The 20,389-nt window shown below is 40.9% G+C and overlaps 1 protein-coding gene across 1 annotated transcript in view; it reads left to right on the top strand.

Annotated features, from left to right (window-relative positions):
• The first annotated feature begins 256 nt into the window (after positions 1 to 256).
• MAMDC2 (MAM domain containing 2) overlaps positions 257 to 20,389 on the top strand; it is a 63,728-nt gene continuing 43,595 nt past the window's right edge. Inside the window, exons 1-2 of the mRNA XM_030467796.1 lie at positions 257 to 382; positions 501 to 614. Of these exons, the coding sequence (XP_030323656.1) occupies positions 352 to 382; positions 501 to 614 (145 nt within the window). The 5' untranslated portion in view covers positions 257 to 351. The remainder of the gene's footprint in view (positions 383 to 500; positions 615 to 20,389) is intronic.

The raw sequence follows: 20,389 nt of genomic DNA on the forward strand, positions 1-20,389 counted from the left end.
TACTGTGAGCGGGTGATGCACTTCGGCGGGTTGCCCGGAGAGGCGGCAGCACCCCCACCCTCTAGCCCCCTCCAGCCGCTGCCATCCCGGATCTTCGGCGACCGGCCAGGGCCGACCCCGCTCCCACCCGGAGGTGGGACGGGCCGCCCACCCGAGGTGCCCAGGGGCCCTCCCCGCCCCTGCCCTGCCCTCCCGCCGTCTCGGCTGGTTCCCTGCGCCCCGGCGGGGTGCCGAGGGGCCGCGCTCAGCCCTGCCGCAGCCTCAGCCCCGGGCTCGGCGTCTCCCGCCCTCTCCCGCCCGCTGCCGCCTGCCCCGCCGCCGCCGCCAGCCCCGGCTCCCTCGGCGCGGAAGATGCTGCGGCTCTGCCTCCTCGCCGCGCACGGTAAGCGGCGGCGGGGGACGGGGAGCGGGGTGGGCGCTGCTGCGGCGTCAGCGGCGGCCCCCAGCCCATCGCCCCCGGGCCGGCCGGGCCGTGACCGCTGCTTGCTTTATCCCTGCAGCTCTGACGCTCGCCGGGGCTTCCTCCCTCTCCCCGGGGTCCTGTGCCTTTGAGGACAGCACCTGCGGATACGAATGGGACTACGCGCATCTGCCCTGGGCACTGCACGGCGAAGGTAGGAGCGCTGTGGACCGCCGGGGGTGCAGCTCCCTCCGGTCGTACAGCCCAACACCGGGCTCTGCCCTGACCCCCGACGGACGGGAGCGGGGGTGAGCAGCCCCCGGGGTTGCTGACGCTCAGCTTTCCTGGGGAAACAGCCGCCGTCGGATTCCTCCCGTCCGCAGCTCCAGTCCGCGGGTGTCAGTCCCCACAGGTGACCCGCAGGCGTTGCGGGGAGGTGTCCGCACCTCCAGGGGCAGGTCTCTTCCCAGGTTTGTGCAGGATGCCTTCTTCCTATTTCTTTCCCATTCTGTTGGGCAAAGATGCCTTTTATCAAATCAGCCTCTCCCTTAGGAAAAAAAACCACACTAAAACTAAAAATGCATCTGTCAAATTCCTGTTAAGTCTTTTCCTGTTATATATAAATTCCTATGATAATCTTTTCTAAAGATACTTTGGGTTCTTCAGCTGAAGTGGATGCATTTTCAGGGCAGGAGAAAGTCTTTGTGAAGAGTATCCTTACAACATGTTCAGTTAAGGCTGTTCTCTGTTTTATGTACCAGCAGTTCAACAGTAAAAACATAAGCTTTAATCTTTTAGTAAGTTGTGTAAGACTTTACTGACTGCCATTGAGAGGGAAAACAAAATCCAGTCACCCTAGAGTTTCCGTGCAGCTGTGACTGCTTTAAATTTTTAGTGTTGGCTCCCGTCTTTGACAGAGTCAATATGAGCAGAACAAAAGACTAAACAAAATGCAATATGCTTATAACTGGGTAATAAAATAATTTACTTTTGGTTATGTTTTGGCCACGGTGTCAGTCATAAAGTGAAAGTTGTCCTCAAACAGTAAAAGGGACTATTCTCAGCATTTTGAGTCTCTAAATTAGGTGCCAAGAATAGTGAATAGGTGAGTACAGATACAAAACGATAGGCACCGCTTATCAGTGTTCTGTTCAAAACTGGCTGCTCCAGTTCTGTTGTTCCACTAGTTACTCAGTTGTTAATAAAGCTTGGTTGGTTGGTTGGTTTTGGTTTTGTTTTTTTTTCTTTTCTGATTTGTACCTATTTCTCACATATGCAAAATTGTTAATTTTTCAGTTCATTATAAGGGTTTGAGGATGAATGAAGAGTGCTAACTTACACTTGAGGGTGTCATTAAAATAATTACTTTTTCTCATCTTCTTTTTAGATTTACATATATCTAGATTTTCATGTGTTTTTTAAAATATTAGTGTAAAATTAGTAACCATCTCTGCTTTCCCAGCTGTATCTCTTAATATCATGCCTTCTTAAGCCTCTGGTCTTGGAAGCAGCACTTCCTCCCTGTGAGTAATGATGAGCTACATAGTAGTGGTACTGATTCAGCTCTAAGGGGCTGCGAGATGCTGGGACTAATGCCTGCAGAAATGAATGTGCATTCGGTTGTGCATGACCATGCTATGGTGCTTCAAGAAACAGGGAAATTTGATCAGAGACTAGGAGCTGCAGCAGCCTACTTCTTTTTGGCCCACAGAACATGATTTTGGTTGTTGTAATTTGCTTTTTCTATGTGACCATAAGCATACCAGTGGCTACACAGCTTCTGTCATTGTAGGTCTTGGTTTTCAGAGATACATAACTGAACTTCTTGTCTCCAGGAGGGTATGTGGTATACCAGCTCTCTTACTAGGCATAGTTCTGTCAGCATTTCCATTCTAAACAATTTTTCTGCAGTCTGTAATTTACTCATATTATGTTGTTTGTGCAAACCTTTGGCACACAAAATATTAGCCTCTTTAGAAAGACATTGACAAAATTGTAACTAAATCTAATCAAATCTAACTAAACCTATGTAGCAGGTGTCCTTAGCTGGTCATACACTCGCTTGTCTAGTAAAATGTTCCTTTTGACAGCAGTGGGCCCTGATATTTACAGGTCAATGTGTGTATGTATGTATGATAATTTACTGGGACAACAAAGGAAACTAAGGAGGGGGGTGGCAGCTTAGCTTTTAATTGTTCCACTTCTTGTATAGCTTCAAAATTCTTTTATTATTTTAATGCATTTGTAATACTGCAAGTATCTTAATAGAGATTATCTGACATGCAGTGCAAGTTCTTTCATCTTATAAATCTTTCAGTAGTGAGGTCGTGTGCCAAACTGTCAAGATGATGTAAGTATAACTAAGATACTGCCCAGAAATTTCCACTCCATAGTTGAAAGTTTTTTGCCTGGTTGCCAGAGAAGCCAGTGTCTTCTGAAGGGCCGGGCACAGAAAGGAAGTCTGAGGCTCAATTTTGCTTATGTTAACAGCTATGCATTCCCACTTAATCCAGTACATTTCTAAGGGTCAGCTGCTTTTTTTAAAAGGCTCTGGCTTCTCTTGAATATTGTGGTAGTTCTGGGGTAAGAGATTTTTTTGGTGTTTAATTTTAGAGTGGTTATAAATGAAAGGATTTATTTTTTTTTTTTTTTTTTTTTAGCTGAAGTTTTGATACCTGTAATTGACATTTTAGGGCCTGTTTTAGTCAAGTGCAAAAGGAAAATCAAAACAAAATAGTCAGTGCCAAAACTGATAGCTGTTTCACTCTTTACTGCCTTACTGGCAAATCAGGCAAATTAAATTAGTGTTTGTAGGATACCAGCTACACAAGAAACAAATCAGGTGTTTCAGGGCAATGTCTGTCCAGTGGACCTGTGCTACCATAAACTTCTTCATTGAAACCCGTTACAGTCCTTATGCTGGCTCTGAATTCAGGAACAGGACCATCTAGTAGGAACATCACAGTGCTCTGGAAGTGTGTACTAGTTAAAACTGTCATCTTTTTAAAGTGAAACATCTGCTGACTCCATGTTCACATTTTAGAATTACAGTAAATTTTGGCAGACGATCACCATGCAAAGAAGAACAAAAAATACAGAAACAGCAAAGGATATCCATTTTGTTCAAGATTACCTGTGGATAAGCTCACCCAGAGGAGGTTATGGCCCAAGCCATGTAAATACAGCATCATGCTTGAGACATCATGTTTCCAAATTTGCCAGTTCTGTTTTCAGAGTAATCTGGGAAATCCCATGCAAACATGGTATGCTGCACAAAGTAGGTGTCTCTAGGATACCAACTACACGAAAGAAAATGTTGCTCAGGAAAAAGGCATAATCACATAATTCTACTTCTGAAATCTGATGAGCAGCAGATGAATTTATGTATCATGAGTGGATCAGTGATAAGATCTGCAAGCTTTCTGTGATTTGCAATTACATATAAGCCAAAGTGTCAGTGGTCCATTTGAAGGTCTAGGCATGCTCCCAGAGGTATTCCTTCATTCACGATGCTTCTGAACAGATAAATTTACTTTTAAAATCCACGTACAGAATATATGACAAAGATCAAACTCCTTGGACTAAGCTAAAGCATGAGAAATTTAGAAAGGAGATTTATATTAATCACTGCTGTGTTATTTAGAGATAGGTGAGGAGTTCAAATACCATATTGCTTACCAGTAAGGTAAATGTACCACAGGTATCTTCAGCATGCACTGATGCCCATTTGAGTTGGGGCATAAAGCTTTGCAGGTACGTATGACTGCTTTCCACAGGAATTTACCTTTGTGTCAGCAGTGTATGTTGCAAGACCTGCTTCATTCTAATACATACTTTCAAATTTTGTATAATAGGATTTCACTTAATAATCTTGAGATTTTTGTTTAACCAAATTGCACATTAATTTCAGAATTCACATGTGCCCTTTAAGTATGAAACAAACTTAAATAAAGGAAGATGCTGTGAGTAATAAGCAGTAATGCTAAGTAGAGTAATATGTAAAGTCATGTACAAATAGCAGTAGGAAACACAGGTTCACTTATATCAGTTGCAGCCATTCTGCAGAGTTAGAATATAGCAATTTTTTCTTTCCTTGAAAATGGTGTCCAGCACAGACCCAGTCATGACTTGACTCATAGGACCTGCTCATAGCTTTATTATGGATAAGTTTCATTAGACACAATAACTATGGGATGAATTTTCTGTGACTCTGGACAATGTTTACATTTTTGCCAAGAATATCTGTATAGCATTTTGTGTGTCTATGGGTATGCGTTATTCTGAATCTCCATTTTAACAGAGGACCAGTTTAGTAGAGCTACAACTAATGTGAATTTGGGCTGTCAGCTTTTATTAGGACTAATGGAGTTTGCTGCACTGCATCTGCTTGCCTGGATTTAAGTATTAGATAAGAAATCTGTCTTTTAGCACTGCAAGCTATAGGGAGGAGAGGTTTTTTTAGGTTAGCAATGTACTCCAAAAAGCAAGTGCTTGCTGTTAAATGTGACTGTTTATCACCTTTAACACTTCTGTGTTGTCAGATAACTTCCCATGTCAATCTTCTATACTGAGCTTTTTGGCACTGTTAAAACTGTAACTGGTACTTGACACAGCCACATGCATCTGTCTCTTACATGCTCACTGTCAGCTTTAAATGTATATTTTTGTGTGTGTTGCTTTCCTTCTAAAATTCTGGAAGTGTGTACTAGTTAAAATCTTGCTTCTCCAGGGTTATACTTTAGTAGCATGTATTTCAGAGATTTTTAATAATGTTCTCACTCTCTCTGCAATATTCCAAAGGAGACTCACCCTTAAAAAGGAATAGAATTCGTTCAGAAGAGTGATATAATGTTATGATACATATAAAAATAGTCTGATTTTCTTGATCTTAAAAAGTGTTTTCTTTTTCGTTGTGTTACTCCAGAACCCTGTTTTTGTGATATGCTCAAAGTGGGCATCTATCAGGTAGCATGGCAAGCAAGTGAGCAAGAAGCATCACTGACAACAGTGTCAGGAAACTGAAGTTTGGTTTTGGGACATACTTGTGATATAGCTGCACCTTCAGATAGCTTTAAGATAGAAAATAATTTCAAAAGACAGGACAGCCATCCCAGGCTGTCAGATAAATGAACCATGAGAGCAGCAGCATAAGGAATCTCAAATCTAAATATAGCCTGCATGCCATTTAAATAGCTTGTACTTACAGTTGTGCCATATGACTTAAAACTGATCTCACTTGACCTTAGTTTTCTCATCTCACATGCTACATCTTTTGGCTGTAATATGCAGGGTAATGAAACAGGTAATCACATTTTGTTGCACAGGCAGCGTAGTTCGTGTTGGCTGAGTGCTGTGTTGTGCTCAGCTACACCCCTGATGCAGAGACAGTGTCACCTCTGTAGTCTCAGTTTTCTGTCCATCTATCTGCAGTACTCTCCTGTGCATAGGAAGGTAAGCAATTTGGAAATGTAAAAAAGGTGTAACGTTGCTGACCTTGTACAACCCTTGGAGGAGAGAAGTGGCCTTGCCTCTTTCTGATACCTGCGTGATTGTGAGCAAAGCAGAAAGCTGCATCAGGGAGACTTGCACCTGAGTGCTCATTACCACAGTGCTCATTTGCTGGAAAGGTTTTCAGCTCAAAAATCCACCCTGCCATGAGGTATTACTGGTTGGGGTCTCTCAAGCCTAAGCTGGGCATCTTTATACCAAATGCCATTAGAACTGGCACACTCTGTATTTTACCTTGACCTGATAATTAAACTGTTTGTAAATGTTTGTCTTCCTGGCCCAAATCATTGCGTTTGGAGTGATAACTGTCCTTCCTAGTCACTTCCAAGAAAAAAAAAAATAAAAAAGAAAAGCTGACTCTCACATGTTTCTTGTACATTTAGACTCTACTGTTCTTATTTTTCTTTCACCTCTGATGCAATTTCTCCTATACACTCCACTTTAACACTCCACTTTATGTATTCAGCCACTACTCTTGTGTTAGCAATAAATTTCTTCTTGTTATTTTTTTGTTCAGTCTGTCACCAGCAGCTCAATAGTACCATGTGTGAGTAGCATTCACCCTTACTCCAGCCTCTTCCTTGTCTTGCTGGAAATCTGACATTTTTCTTGCCCAGGCATTATTTCTGTCTGTCTGTCTGACTTGTGTGCAATAGCATTTTTATTGAACTATGCCCAAAATAGTTGTTGGCATACTTTTTGCTCATCTTCAGAGGCAGGTCTTGTGCAAGAACAGATGGCCAGCACTTAATGGTCATGGAAGGTTTCATGCCTGTGCATGACACTGTTGATAAGTCTGGGCTGTCCATTTGCAGTAGGAGAACAAATGAATCCTAAATTTTTATCTGTGAGTCATTGTGTGAGAGATGAGTTTCAAAGCATTCCTCCCTTCCACAGGATAGTAGCAGTCTCGGAAGTGTATTTTCACATACAGCTGTTAGTGATTCAGTGCTCAGAGAGTCAACAAGCTATTTTAGTGCATTTTACATCAAGCTCTGGACACTGACCACAGGAAAGGGAGGACAGCTGTTAGAAAATTAACGTTTACTTAGTATACCTGCAACTCCCCAAAATAGGATGGACTTTTATTTTGCATGAAAACAGCTGAAGGTAGATAATTTACCTCTAGAATTTAAAAAAAAAAGTTAAAACTGTAGAAGGGTGAAGGAGTATTTGGTAGTGGTGTTGAAGGTTGTATCTCCTCTTTCAAGCAAATAACTTGCATATAATCCCAGACAAAAACAGATTCCCTCCAGGTAGCAAGGCTTTTACCAATGGGGTGGAATACCTTGTATGATACTCTGCCAGTGATACATCACTGTAAGCCATACTTACTAAAAATTACATTGCACCTTCACATGTCAAAGTGCTGGATCTTTATATGCAAACCAGCTGTGCATCAGTGTAGCTGCCACTCAGCATGAGCCATCAGCAGATTTGGACATAACCTGGGCTATCTTTAATTTATAATGTGACTCCATATGTTGTTTGTACAGCCTCTTCCGAGAGACTCCAGTCACACCATTGCAGCTTGCACGTAGTCCCAAGGTGACTGTACCTTGAGTTTGCCTGAAAGGCTGCAGGGATCTGGGCATGCCTCAGTTGAATGCTGGAGGATGAGGTGTAGCTTTCTACCTCAAATCACAGCTTCTGCAGCTGCTTCTGGTGGAGATGGATTTGGCCCAAGATTAGTATTTTTCTGCTGGTACCTTCTCATCTAATAAGAAATTAAATAATGTTTTCAGCTTCTGTTTGTCGCAGTTTAACACTGGCCCGGCAATTAAACCGAATAACAGAGGCTCTCTATTAATCTCTCTCTCCTCCTTGATAACGAAAGGAGAGAGAATAAGGGAGAGAGACGTATGGGTTGGAAACTAAACTACACAACTTTAATGAAACAGTAGTGATAAATAGGAAAAATTGCTAAGTATATACAAATATACAGGAAAATGGATACCACATTCCTCCCCCCCTTTCCCCCAATAACTCTCATGTCACTACCGAGGCTGCAGGGCAGCCCTGGGAAAGTCCAGGCTGGACTCCTGGAGTCGGCAGCAGTCGGGAACTGGAGGCAGGAACACACAGGTATGGGCTGGCACAGATCAGGACCACAGGCAGAGGAACGGACAGAATCCTTCCAGGATGCCGGGTGAAGGAAGGGAAGCAGGAAGGCAGGAAGGACAGGCAGCTGGAAGCTGGAAGCAGGAAATCATGGCTTGGCCTTCGTGATGCCTCAAATTAAACTGAGTATGACATATATGGGATGGAATACTCTGTTTGGTCAATTCTGGCATCTATCTTGTCTGTTCCTCCCCAAAGGAGGCTGCAGGTGGGACCTCTTTCTTCCTTCTGGAGGGTAAAAGTTTTCCTTAGAGCTGAGCAGTGTCCTTGGCTCTGCACACCAGTCTCTAGCAGTAACTATAAACATCAAGTGTTATCAGTCCTAGAAGCACACACTGTCTGAGAAACTTGCTGTTAATTTCAGCAAGTGCAACTACTTACAAGGGACTTAGCTAAAAGCAAAAAGTACAAGACAGAAAATCACCTTTATCCTGGCCCAAAACAGGACACTGTTATAAATAGAATGGATACTAGGCTTGCAAATATCCTTGAAGTTTGCTAAAATACAAGTGCAAATACGCAAAACCACTTTGTGAAAATAGCTGGAAATATTTTCAGTTTTCTGAAAGAATGAAAGACTTAAATTTATCAAACTTAAGTTTCTTTTCAGGAATTTCAGGGTTCGTGCATGGCATGAGTTTTTTCATTAGTAAAACTGCTGGGAGGCAGTACTTTGTAGTCACTGCACTTATTAAGCTACATATTTAATAATATTGGAAATCAAGAGCAGAGTCACTAGCAAATTAAATTTTTTTGAGGGAAAGGAAAATCCTTTCAGTACAGTAAATTTTCTGTATAAATTTTGGTTAAGATGTAATATGGGTCAGGATCTGTTTTGAGGAAAAATAAGTTTGCAGTTGTGCTGAAGGGTCACCACAGGTATTTCAGAAGTGTTTCCACTACTAAGATTTGTTCACCTTGTATGTGGCACAGGCTGCTCAGAGCTGTAATAGAATTGATCTAAAAATGCACTAATAGTCTCATTTATATAGGATGCTATCAACTGGAAATCTTTGGAAGCATATTGAAAAAGATACACCAAAACCAGTTACAACTAGTTGGCATGTATTCCCTTTTTTTTTGCAGTTCTTAGATTTGTCATCCTCAACCACTGTGTGCAAAAGCTGTACAAAAAAGGCTAGTTAGTTTACTGATGAAACTTATTAAATAGGTTCAAACCTTCCACTGTTATATCTGAAGAAAATATACTTTAAAGAAAAAATGCAGTTTTACTGTCTTAATATTACTTGGCAGCTCTAATGCTACAGAAGACCAGATACAAGGCCAGCATAATCATCCATGTAATACACACAGTGCTTTGATTGCTTATAAGCCTTTATATCATTTCAACATAGTCTATTACTCCCATTTGAAACAGTAATTACTTCACATTTGAAAGAGAAAGCATCTTTTGCCCCATCTTTCCCTGTGGTTCTAGGCAGCCAGAGATTCAAGTCTGATTATTATAGTCTTTGTACGATGATCAAGCCAAAGGTTCTTACAACTTTACATCACAAATATTGCCCACCACTTTAAAAATGCTCTTTCTTTTCTTCTACACAGTGTGGTCGTAGAAGAAACATTGAATACATTTATGTGGAAATGTATTCCTACAAAACATTTTCTTTTGATCTTTCAAGATCGCTATACTGAACAGCTCTAGTAGTCATACATGACTGTGTTGGTATACTTTTGAACATTGTTTTAAGTAGATATACTCTCTGATAAAGTATGAGCTATGTGCTACTAACACTTCTCTCTGTTCTGAAAACCGTGCAAGTCCTAAACTGAAAATATCCATGAATCATGGGTATGTCAGCCAAAGTCTTCTAGGAAACAGTCTCCCCAGTTTTCAATTAGCAAACCACTAAAATACTTAAGGAGGCTCTGCTGTGACTCAATGAGTTTGTTCAAGTTCGCTGGGCCACAAACTCAGTTTCATATTAAAAATTAAGGAATAGCAATAGGAATGGAAGGACAGATCACAGCAGCTGTGTACAAAACCATAGTGAGATGCAAAGTTATCCACCTTTTTTTTTTTTTTTTAATGTGTGTGTGTGTGTGTGTGTGTGTTTGTGTGTTACCTTGTAAGAGTTGATCGATACTGCAAAATCAAAGGTTGAAACAGGCTTCCATGTGACCATGTAGAGAATTACATCCAGCTTTGGAGCAGACCATTTGTGGCAAAAAGCCATGCCCAGAGGGTAAGGAAGCCAGACAATCCTACCTGCTCTGTGAATAAGCAGAATATTCCCCTGTTTTCTGGTACATTAATGATCATGCTTTAATGCACTGTACCTAAGAAAAAAGTGTAGATAAACTATGTAAATAATTCTCTCCAATAAAGCTCTAAGGGCTTCACAAAGCACATACATCAGCTGATGTATACATGAGTCAACTAATTCATTTAATATAATTCCCTGATTCATTTAGATCTTGCAATGAAAATGCCGTTGTCCTTCATAGGCCTTTTTTACATTGGCTGAATCATGTTTCTTTCAGGCAGTTACATAGTTTTTTGTTTTTCAGTATCATGAACATGACTTGAAGAAGGCAGGTGTCAGGAGCTAGGATGAGTACTCTGTCTGCAAGAGAGAACTGAAATACAGAAAGGATGCAAACATAATTTTAATGTTTGTTTCTTCTCTCCAAGGTTAGATGATGAGGTTGATGCCTTGCTATGAGAATTCAGGCTAATGTCATACATACAGGTAACTGTTAAAAGAAAATTGATTTCCATTATGTGGCAGAAGAGTCATCAGTTCTGGGTATCAGTTGAGAATAGCAGGGTGGAAAGGAGCCATAAATGTCCAGGGACTATAACAAGGGACATAGATTCTTCATTGCATGGGAAAAGGTATGTCCAGGAAATTGTGTTGAAAGGATGAGTGGGCAATAGATAATTTTCTGTCTCTAACCTATCTATTAGGCCATACCCTCAGGAGTCAGTATTCCTGCCTTCAGGAGAACACACTCAAGTTTCAGAGTTAAAATGCATGAGTTCTGCCTTAATTTTTCATTCTTGTATTTTTTGCAGAGTGATGATTTGGTTTGTAGTGTATTTTCTTTGGAAATCAATAATGCTGACTTTCTTGGAGAGTTACAGGTAGCACTCCAGCTTTTTCCTGACTCTTTATTTCCTGTGTTGGCAGGACTTAGATGGTGCAGCTTTAATACAGTGACTGGGCACCATAACATCTCAGCCAGAATATTTTGGTTAGCATCTGTATTTTGATTCTGTGTTCAGAAATCTCTTGGTTTGTTGAAGTTTATATACATACTGTGAACACACAATATACACATACACACAAATAACAATGCTGGATGATACGGACCTCATCTAGAAACCTGAATGAATGAAAACATAGTAGGAAAAAGACAACAGCAAAATGTGTTTTCCTTTAAGAAAGTGGCATGTCCCCTCTCACTGAGGAGGCAACAAGTAATGGAGTTAAGCAATTAATTTTTCTATTTAAGTATGTTTCTGAGGCAACTGTGATTATTATTATTAGGGATTTTTAATTGATACTTTCAAGACTGTATTCTTTGAGGTGTCCTTGCTCTGGGAAGGCAAGGCTACTCATGTTGCTCATGGGGAAGGCAATATGTTGCAGCCAAGGTGTGAGTGAAATAGAAACAGAGCTACCCTGTGTCATGGCCGCTCTTTCACTGCATGTGTGCTGGAGGTGAGCAGTAGAAATGCCCAAACTTAAAAACTGTTTTCAAAGGGGAAAAATGTCTCTTTTGGCACTTTGATATATAAAGGCACTTTAGCTGAGATCAGTTTAGAAATATGAACTTTAGACTTCTTTTGCTGGAGAACTGACTGGAAATTTAGCTGCTGAGGCTGTAGCATTGTAAGCAACAAGAAGTGAAGAACAAGGAAGGAGGGTGTCCATTTCTAATGTGAAACTTTTTCAGTACTTTTAGAACATCTTTACATTTCACATACCTGGAAGTTCTGTTTGGGTTTTTTAGAATAGAATTTTCAGGGTCAGAAGGGACCTTTTAAGATCATGCTGTTCCAATCCCCCTGCCATGGGCAGGGACATCTCCCATTAGATCTGGTTGCTCAGAGCCCTGTCCAGCCTGGTCTTAAAAACTTCCAGGGATGGGGCTTCCACTACCCCTCTGTGCAACCCGTTCCAATGTCTCACAACCCTCATGGTGAAGAACTTCTTCCTAATATCTAATCTAAATCTACCCTCCTCTAGTTTGAATCCATTCCCCCTAGTCGTATCACTACCTGACATCCTAAAAAGTCCCTCACCATACTGGATATACTGGAGATACTGGAAGGCTACAATAGGGTCTCCTCAGAGCCTTCTCCTCTCCAGACTGAATAACCCCAAGTCTCTCAAATTACCTATACTCTCTCAAGCCTGTTTTACTTCCTGTGCCTATAAGATCCTCATAGAGAAGCTGATAAAGTATGGGCTAGGTTAGCAGAGCAGAGGTGAGGACTGAAAATCAGCTGTATGGCTGGGCCCATTGCAGAGGATGGTGATCACAAAGTCTAGCTGTAGGCCAGTCACTAGTGGTATACCCCCCGGGGTTGCTATGGGATCTGATCCTGTTCAACATGCTCATTAATGGTAATGAGGTGGAGTATACCTTCAGCCAATTTTGATGACAATACAAAACTGAGAGGAGTGGCTGATGCATGGGAAGATAATGCTGCCTCAGAATTACCTCAGCAGGCTGAGAAAATGGGCTGCCAGGAACCTCATGAAGTTCAACAAGGAGAAGTGCAAAGCCTTACTTCCAAGGAGGAACAACCCTCTGCCAGAACATACATATGCAGGGGCTTCCTAGTTAGAAAGCAGCCAGGGAGAAAAGGACCTGGAGATCTTGGTGAATACCAAATTGTAAGTGAATGGGTAATGTGCCCTTGCAGCAAAGGCAGCTAATGATGTCTTGAGCTACATTAGGAAGAGTGTTCCCAGAAGGTCAAAAAAATGAGGATTTCTGGTACTTCTGAGGTATCAATTAAATGGAATAGTCTCATGTATACGAACTTGGCTGAGCCCATTTCCATGTATATGAAATCTTGGCACCCTCATTCAGGAGAAGAAAAGAGTTTGTTGTTGGATGCGTGTTGGATGAAGGATCTGTTAATTGGTGTTAACAGGATACACATAATTTACTGGTATCTTGGAGGCTTGATTATTGTGAAGCTAAGGTTCTCTCATGCTCTTGGCTGCAAGATTTCATGGGAAACAGACTACGGCATAGCACACTCTGATGTATTTTTGCAAAAGGGTCTGTTCTTCATAATTTTCTAATTTACTAGTAATTTCCATTTGAAGACCTCTTCTCTTTGGTATGTGCTTTTTTACACATGGTTGTTATCCTGAGAAGCTTTAGCAAAACAGTTCTGCTCCATCTAATCACTCTTGGCAGATCATTCTGCAAATGAATGTCCTTGACTGAAAATACTATCTCACAGCTGTTTAGCCAAAGTGAGTTGAGTTCAATTAAGGCCATACAACAGATAGTAAATTGGCATCACTGCTCAGTGAAGTCAGCAGGGATGCAGACATGTGAATGCATGCAGACTTTGAGCTGCTCTCAGCTCCTCAACTGAGCTCTGGGCATGTGATGAAATAGATGCAGATGTCTGTGATGTCTGCATTGCATCTTGTTTGGGAAATAGAGGCCTTCATTTTCCCAAGCCATGTATCCCCAAGCTGACCAGCAGTTCATTATCAGTATTTTTTCTGTTGTCTTCTCTTAGCAAATTCCCTCTTCTCTCCTCCCATGTTGCAGGTACATAATGTACAGAGTAGTGTACTCTCTGCCTTCCATATGTACACACCTGTGGCGAGCACAGAAATTTACACACTCTGAGTAGGGAGTACAACCAGAAGACCAAGGACCTGGAGACATATTTCCATGTGTCATGCCATACTTCCTAATTTTACTGAAACTTTTTCATTCCAGAAAAATCATATTTGAGTACCCAAGTGTCAGGTGATAGCCAATATTGCCATGTATGACCACGGCAAAACAACAGTGAGAATCTGTAGCAGAGCTGAGATAATGTCAGTGTTTTATATCTTGCATCTATTCAACAGTAAGTAATTTTCCATTATGGAGCCCTACAGTTTGATGCCATGCTTAATGGTTCTGTAGAACACTTTTTCAATTCATGCAGCAAGGAAACAAGGAGCTTTGTAGTACTGCTGAAGTTCTGAGCCATAGCATAAGCAGCAGTACAGTCCCATAGCAGTGAAAAAATTGGGAGCCTTCCCCAATCAATGGTTGCATTTTTCCTAACTGTAAACTAAATTGTGATTGTTTAAATTCCTAGGTTCTTGTATAGCGAAGTAAAGGCTGCCTAGAATTATAGAGTACTTACACGTACACAGATGAAAACTGCAAATACAAGCATACTGGCACCTGGATTTTTAAAGAGTGCCCAACATAGCAACAATAAACATGTTTAAGAAATCCAGAATGACTTTATTTTTTTTTCCCTCTTAGACATAAACACAGAGGGGGTACACAGTGGAGAAATTATAACATTTAGAGCACAAACAATGATAAAATCTGTCAGTATGAAGAGTCTGTTTACAAGTCTGTGTCAGTTTACTGGATTGCTTAGCAGCTGCATCTCCAGCTTCATAGTACTTACTGTCAGCAAACCAGTTGTTAACATTGTCACATATTTCCTTAAAAATTTACACATAGCTGCACGAATGTTTAATTTTAAGCTATTTCTTACAATATTTCAAGTAGGGTGACTTGTAACATTTTAAATAAGCATACATATAGCTAGGGAATGCTAATCCAAGCTGTTGCTCTTTGTAAGGTTAGTTGAAGTTCAGTAACAAACAGGAGGAGTTAAAACACATGAATCTTTACTAGTTCCTATATAGTCATCACTATAGTCATCACTGTGTTTTAATTTTTAGAAGACCTTTTGTAGAGGCATTTCTTTCCTGGCCAAGAATACACTTGTGTGCCTAAGTGGAAACATGAGAGGATTTATACCAGTACCAGATTACTCTCTAAATATAGCCACTTCCAGTGCTTATTTTAAATTGTCAAACTGCAGAGTTATTAGGGCAGTAACTGTAGTTTGTTTGGAAAAGGAGGAATTTGCACAGCAAAGTTGTCATATATGGAAATGAGATTAGTGGTTTTGTGTAGCTTGGACCACCACAAGTAGATAAAAAGCAAAGAGCTGTAATCAGGATTTATTTTCATATGAAAAAGCACTCATGATTTTGGAGTAGGCTTTACAGTGAGTGGGCGTTGAAGCCAAAAATAGAGTTACATGATCAATTACCACTCCCTAGAAGAGGAGTACACTAAGCTTTTCCTGTGCTAGGTCAGCTAGGTCATTTGCTGTTAGTTAGCCTTTCCAGTCACTTAAGTTCTGCGATGTTTCCTTTTGATAGACCATTTAGCTTTTTCTCTTAGCCTTGCATCTAGGAGGGAATTTCACTCTGTGCCTTTAGACAGTCTGCAAGCTATTCCACTATTCTTAGCAGAAATAACCTAGATGCTTACTGCAAGATTGCATGTGGCACCCACTTGTTGGGTTGGTTGTCTCTGTTTGCTACTCAAGAGTGAAAGTGAGAAAGAAAGTAGAGCAATAGAAGTTTCAATATGAAGTCCATGGTTTGAAAATATTAAAACAATTCTGTGAATAGAGAAGAAAAACCTTAATTTTTGAAGCTTGCTGGAAAATAGAATCGTTGCCTGCTGAACATCTGCAGTAGCTGAACCTTCTTTGTGAGACCTTTTCTAGGTTGGTGATTGTAGTGTCCAAGTTTGTGTAGCACATGCATGACCCTGAGGAAACTGCCTGAGGGGGAAGGGTGGCAGTCTGGAGGGTCCCCAGATTAATGCATTGCTCTAGCCTGATAGAATAAGGCAGTCTGTAAGGTCTTTCAGACAGAGAAATTTGCAGGCTCTACCAGCATATTGGGTCTGTGCATTTTACTGGTGATTCTACTGAGGTGTTCCTGAGGAGGCTGCATGATGTGCAGGGGAAACCTGCTGCAAGGTTTCCATTAGTGGTCCTATGATGACTTGTATTCACTGAGCTACCTGAAGGCTACAAGAAATACAGCCCTGCAAGGGCATGGTTGAGACTCTAGCATAATAGAGGTTGTCTCAAGTCATGAAGATATTAGATAGTTAGAGCACAGCAAACCTGTTGAGAAAGGGATGCTGAAGGAGTGAAGGTCAAATGGAAGTTGATACGCCCCTTTGAAATTTTATACGTAACCTGGAGTCAAGGCTCTGCCTTTCAACCTCTTCAGCTCCTTCAGCATTTTATGGAGGTGGGTTGCCAAATAGCAAACTTTACATTTCTCCCAGAAAGCTGAGAGAATTATCAAAATTATGAAATACCAAACCATGTATCCCAATTGCTTCTGCTTGCTGTCATCTATAGCCGACAATAATGACCTTGTGTCAGCAATGTCTCTGCAAGCACCCATCACCAAAGATCTGTAAGTTGTGAGGGAGGATGACCTGCTCTGTGGTGACATCAGTAAGCATCAGAAATGAGGTTGAAATGGGTTGGTCAGACCCAGACTGCTATTCCGGAGGTATAGTAAATTAAGTATGTTAACTTACTCCCTGCTCAGATTAAAATCGAACTGATTGTATAGGTATTACTCCACATAACTGATTTTGCTTTTATCTTCAATGATGGCTTATTTTTAGTTTCCAGTTAATATTAGTTTAATTAATTGATTTTGAATACTAATTGTAATTAAGTATTCTGTATAAATTGCTTTATTCTTCTATCCCACCAACTTATCCCACAATTTACATTAATATTTAATAACATAGAATCATAGAATGGTTTGGGTGGGAAGGAACCTTTAAATATCATGTAGCCCAACTCTGCCTGCCATAGTCAGGGATATCTCTCATTGCTCAAAGCCCCACCCAATCTGACCTTGAACACTTCCAGGGATAAAGTATCCACAGCTTCTCAGTGCAACTGGTTCCACTGTCTCACCATCTTCATAATAAAAAGTTTCCTCCTTATGTCCAGCCTAAATCTACCCTCTTTCAGTTTGAAACAATTGCCCCTTGTCACTGGAAGCCCTGGTAGAAATACTGGTAGAAAGTATTTTCTTCATCTTTTTTTAAAGCCCCCTTCATATAATGAAACACTACAGTAAGGTTTCTCTGGAGCCTTCTCTTCTCCCAGCTTCTCTTTCAGCCTTTCCTCATAGGAGAGTTGTCTCTGTTTTTTTTCATGGCCCTCCTCTGGGCCCATTCTAACAGGTCCATGTCTTTCTTTTGCTTGGCACAGCCCAGAGCTGGACACAGCACTCTAGGTTGTGTCTTGATGAGAGTGGAGCAGAGGGGCAGAACCACCCCTGTTGAGCTTCTGGCCATACTTCTTTTGGTGCAGCCCAGCATAGAGATGGTTTTCTGGATTGCAAGCAAAAATTGCTGGCTGTCTCATTTTTCATCCAGTAGTACACCCAGCAGCATCACCATGTCCTTCTCTGCAGGGCTGTTTTCAATCTGTTCGTCCTCCTGTGTGTATTTATACCAGGAGTTGCCCTGACTTGTGCGGAAGCTCTGGCATTTGGCCTTGTTGAACTTCCTGAGGTCTTCAGGGGCAAAGGTTGAGGTCCCTCAGGTGTCATACCTTCCCTTGAATGAATCAATGGCACCACTCAGCTTGGTATTGTCTGCAGACTTGCTGAGGATACACTCAGTCCAGCTGTTTATGTCACTGATGAAAATATTAAACAGGTTGGGTTTTTTCCCTTGAGGAACACCGCTTGTTGCTGATTTCTGTTAGGACATCTAGATGTTTTCTGTAACTCTTTGGCCATCCAGACAAATTTTTTGTCCATTGAGCAGTCCATCCATCAAATCTGTACCTCTCTTAGTCAAAGTTTGTTCTCAATATCAGATAATTTTTTTGAGTTTAAAAAATGGCTTTCAGTTTTGAATATCATAATTAGTATTTTACTCATCTTGACGAGGCTCTGAATTTTATTGAACCTCATTTTTATATTCTGCTAACATATTTCTTTCATAGATGGCAAACAAATATACAAGTCTGTCTGATCAATACAGTTTGTTTGCAGGGGAACTTTATTTCTTTCTGTTTGCATGGTTCATTATTAAGACTATGTCTGTTTGTGTGATCTGTTGCCCGGGTTTCAACATGTTGTAATTCTATGGCAGCACTTTTGCCAATACACAGTATGACAGTATGCAAACTAAAAGCAAAGTTCCAGCTCTCCTGAAGAAGAATGTATACTCTGCATTTTAAATTACTGTTAAAAGGCCACCTTGAGGCTGAATTCTAGCACCCAGAAAGGCATTCAAAAAGGTGAGGTGTGATTTTATTTGAAAATTCAGCGAGTGATGCTACAATGGGAAACTCCTTCATGATTGGTTCCATTGAAAATATAGATGATCGTGTTAACCAGACACTGTCAAAGTGTGCTCTGTTTGTTTTGTCTCACACTTGTTTTGCTATATCCAGTAACTCCCCTAAGAAGGGTAAGCATCTTAAGGAAGTGGCCAACAGCTGCTTCTCAATAAGGAAGACTTATTAAACTAGTTCATAGTCCCAGCGAGTATCTATGTACTCTTTCTCCCTAAAAAGAAAGGACCTATATTTCAGAGGCAAAATGTGCCCAGAAGGAAATTTTGAGGTCAGCTATTTTGGATTTCCTGTAGATTCAGTAAGTAAAAATATAATAACGAGCCTTACAGGAGATGCTGCATTTATGTAGTCTGCAGGTGATACTGGCAGCAGCGAGCCCGTGCCTGATGAGCCCGTGCACTGTGCCTGATGAGGAATGTCTTAATCAGTTTTAACCACAAAAATTAGTCATTAGGGAATGGGCGCATCTGCCTCAGATCCTGCACCAGAGGACTCCTTCCCTGTACAAATGTGGCTGCCAGTAGCTTTTTGTGGCACGTTTTGTTCATGTCAAGGAACAAATGTTAAATGCCAAGAGATCTACACAGAAGTGGAGCAGGTTTCAGTAGCTGCCAGTCTTCTGCCTACTACTGACCTTCCCACCTGCAGGACTCTTTGCAATATAATAATTTCTCATCATCTGGCAGGCAGACACAACTTTTGCTTCATACAAGAGACACTTCAGTATTCTGCCTGTAGTTGCTACCTAGTGATCGTTTGGCAGTCCCTAGGGCCTTAATTAAACAAACTTTTCAGTTGATACATTTTTCTTTCCACTTTTATGTCTGGTGCAGAATTTAAGCCCATGCATACTACTGAAGTTGAATTACTTATGCAGGGAGATAGAAAGACATTACTACAGGTTTATTCTCTCATTAAACACCTGAGCTATCCATTAGATATGCTTTCAGTAGGGCTCTGTGGTTTTAGTTTTCTCCTGACTGGTCTTTGCCCAGAGATATAGATGAGGAAAGCAGGTTTAAAATTAATTGTATGCTTCTTCTGCTGGAATCACTCTGTATTCTCCTGAAACAGCTGTGAACCATTTTCCTCCCCAGAGGGTTATAAGGAGAACCAGCCAGGACAATGTCTTGAGGCCAGTTTCCAGACCATTAATACTCCTGCAGTTCGCTTTAAGAGTAGGAAGTTTGCAAAGAAACTGTGCCTTTATCTGCAATATGGAAAAGATATTGCAGACTTTGTTATCTTTTTTAAAGTAGATTTGAAAAAAAACATCATGAAAAAAAAATCCTGTGGAAGAGAAAATAAAAACAAGGAAGTGAAAATGTGTATGAATATTCCTGCTTGATAGCTTTCTTTGTGTTGCATTCTGTATCCCTTGCTCTCTAAAGCAGTATGTGCTTTCTTGCTCTTTAAAAATCGGTAGGAAATTTACCTGCCTATTTGCAAATATCACTAGCATTTTTCTTCATTAAAAGTCAAAATCTATATAGCAAAGTTCTTTTTTGCACTGTTCTTGTGAAATTACATTTTCCTAAATTCTGAATGTGAGGATTTTGGCCTTAGGTAGTTGTCATATATACTAAGTTATCTTGGATCAGCTTCCTGCTACTGTTAGAGACCAGACATTTGAAGGCTGGTATGTGAGACCCTGTGTTTCCTCCCTTAGAGCACAGCAGTTAGAAGAGTACTGGCTCAGTACTTTGGGTTATTTCAGTATAATGCATTGAAAAGTTCCCAACTGTCATAAATATTTCCCTTGTTTTCCAAGATAAAACTTGGCAAGCAGCTACTCCTGTGGCCTAGTTTACTCTCAGCTTTTGAGGTGTGGAGGAGGAGCAGCAGCTCTGGGAGTTTCACCCTGCCTGTGCTGTGAGTCTTCCTCCTGCTCCACAGTAGAAGGTAGGGACTGTGTCAGAAATACTGATAATGTGTTTTGTGGTAAATGTCTCTGGTGTGTGAGCTGAGGAGCA

The sequence above is a fragment of the Calypte anna genome, chromosome Z, assembly GCF_003957555.1.
Source record: "Calypte anna isolate BGI_N300 chromosome Z, bCalAnn1_v1.p, whole genome shotgun sequence".
Lineage (NCBI taxonomy): Eukaryota > Metazoa > Chordata > Aves > Apodiformes > Trochilidae > Calypte > Calypte anna.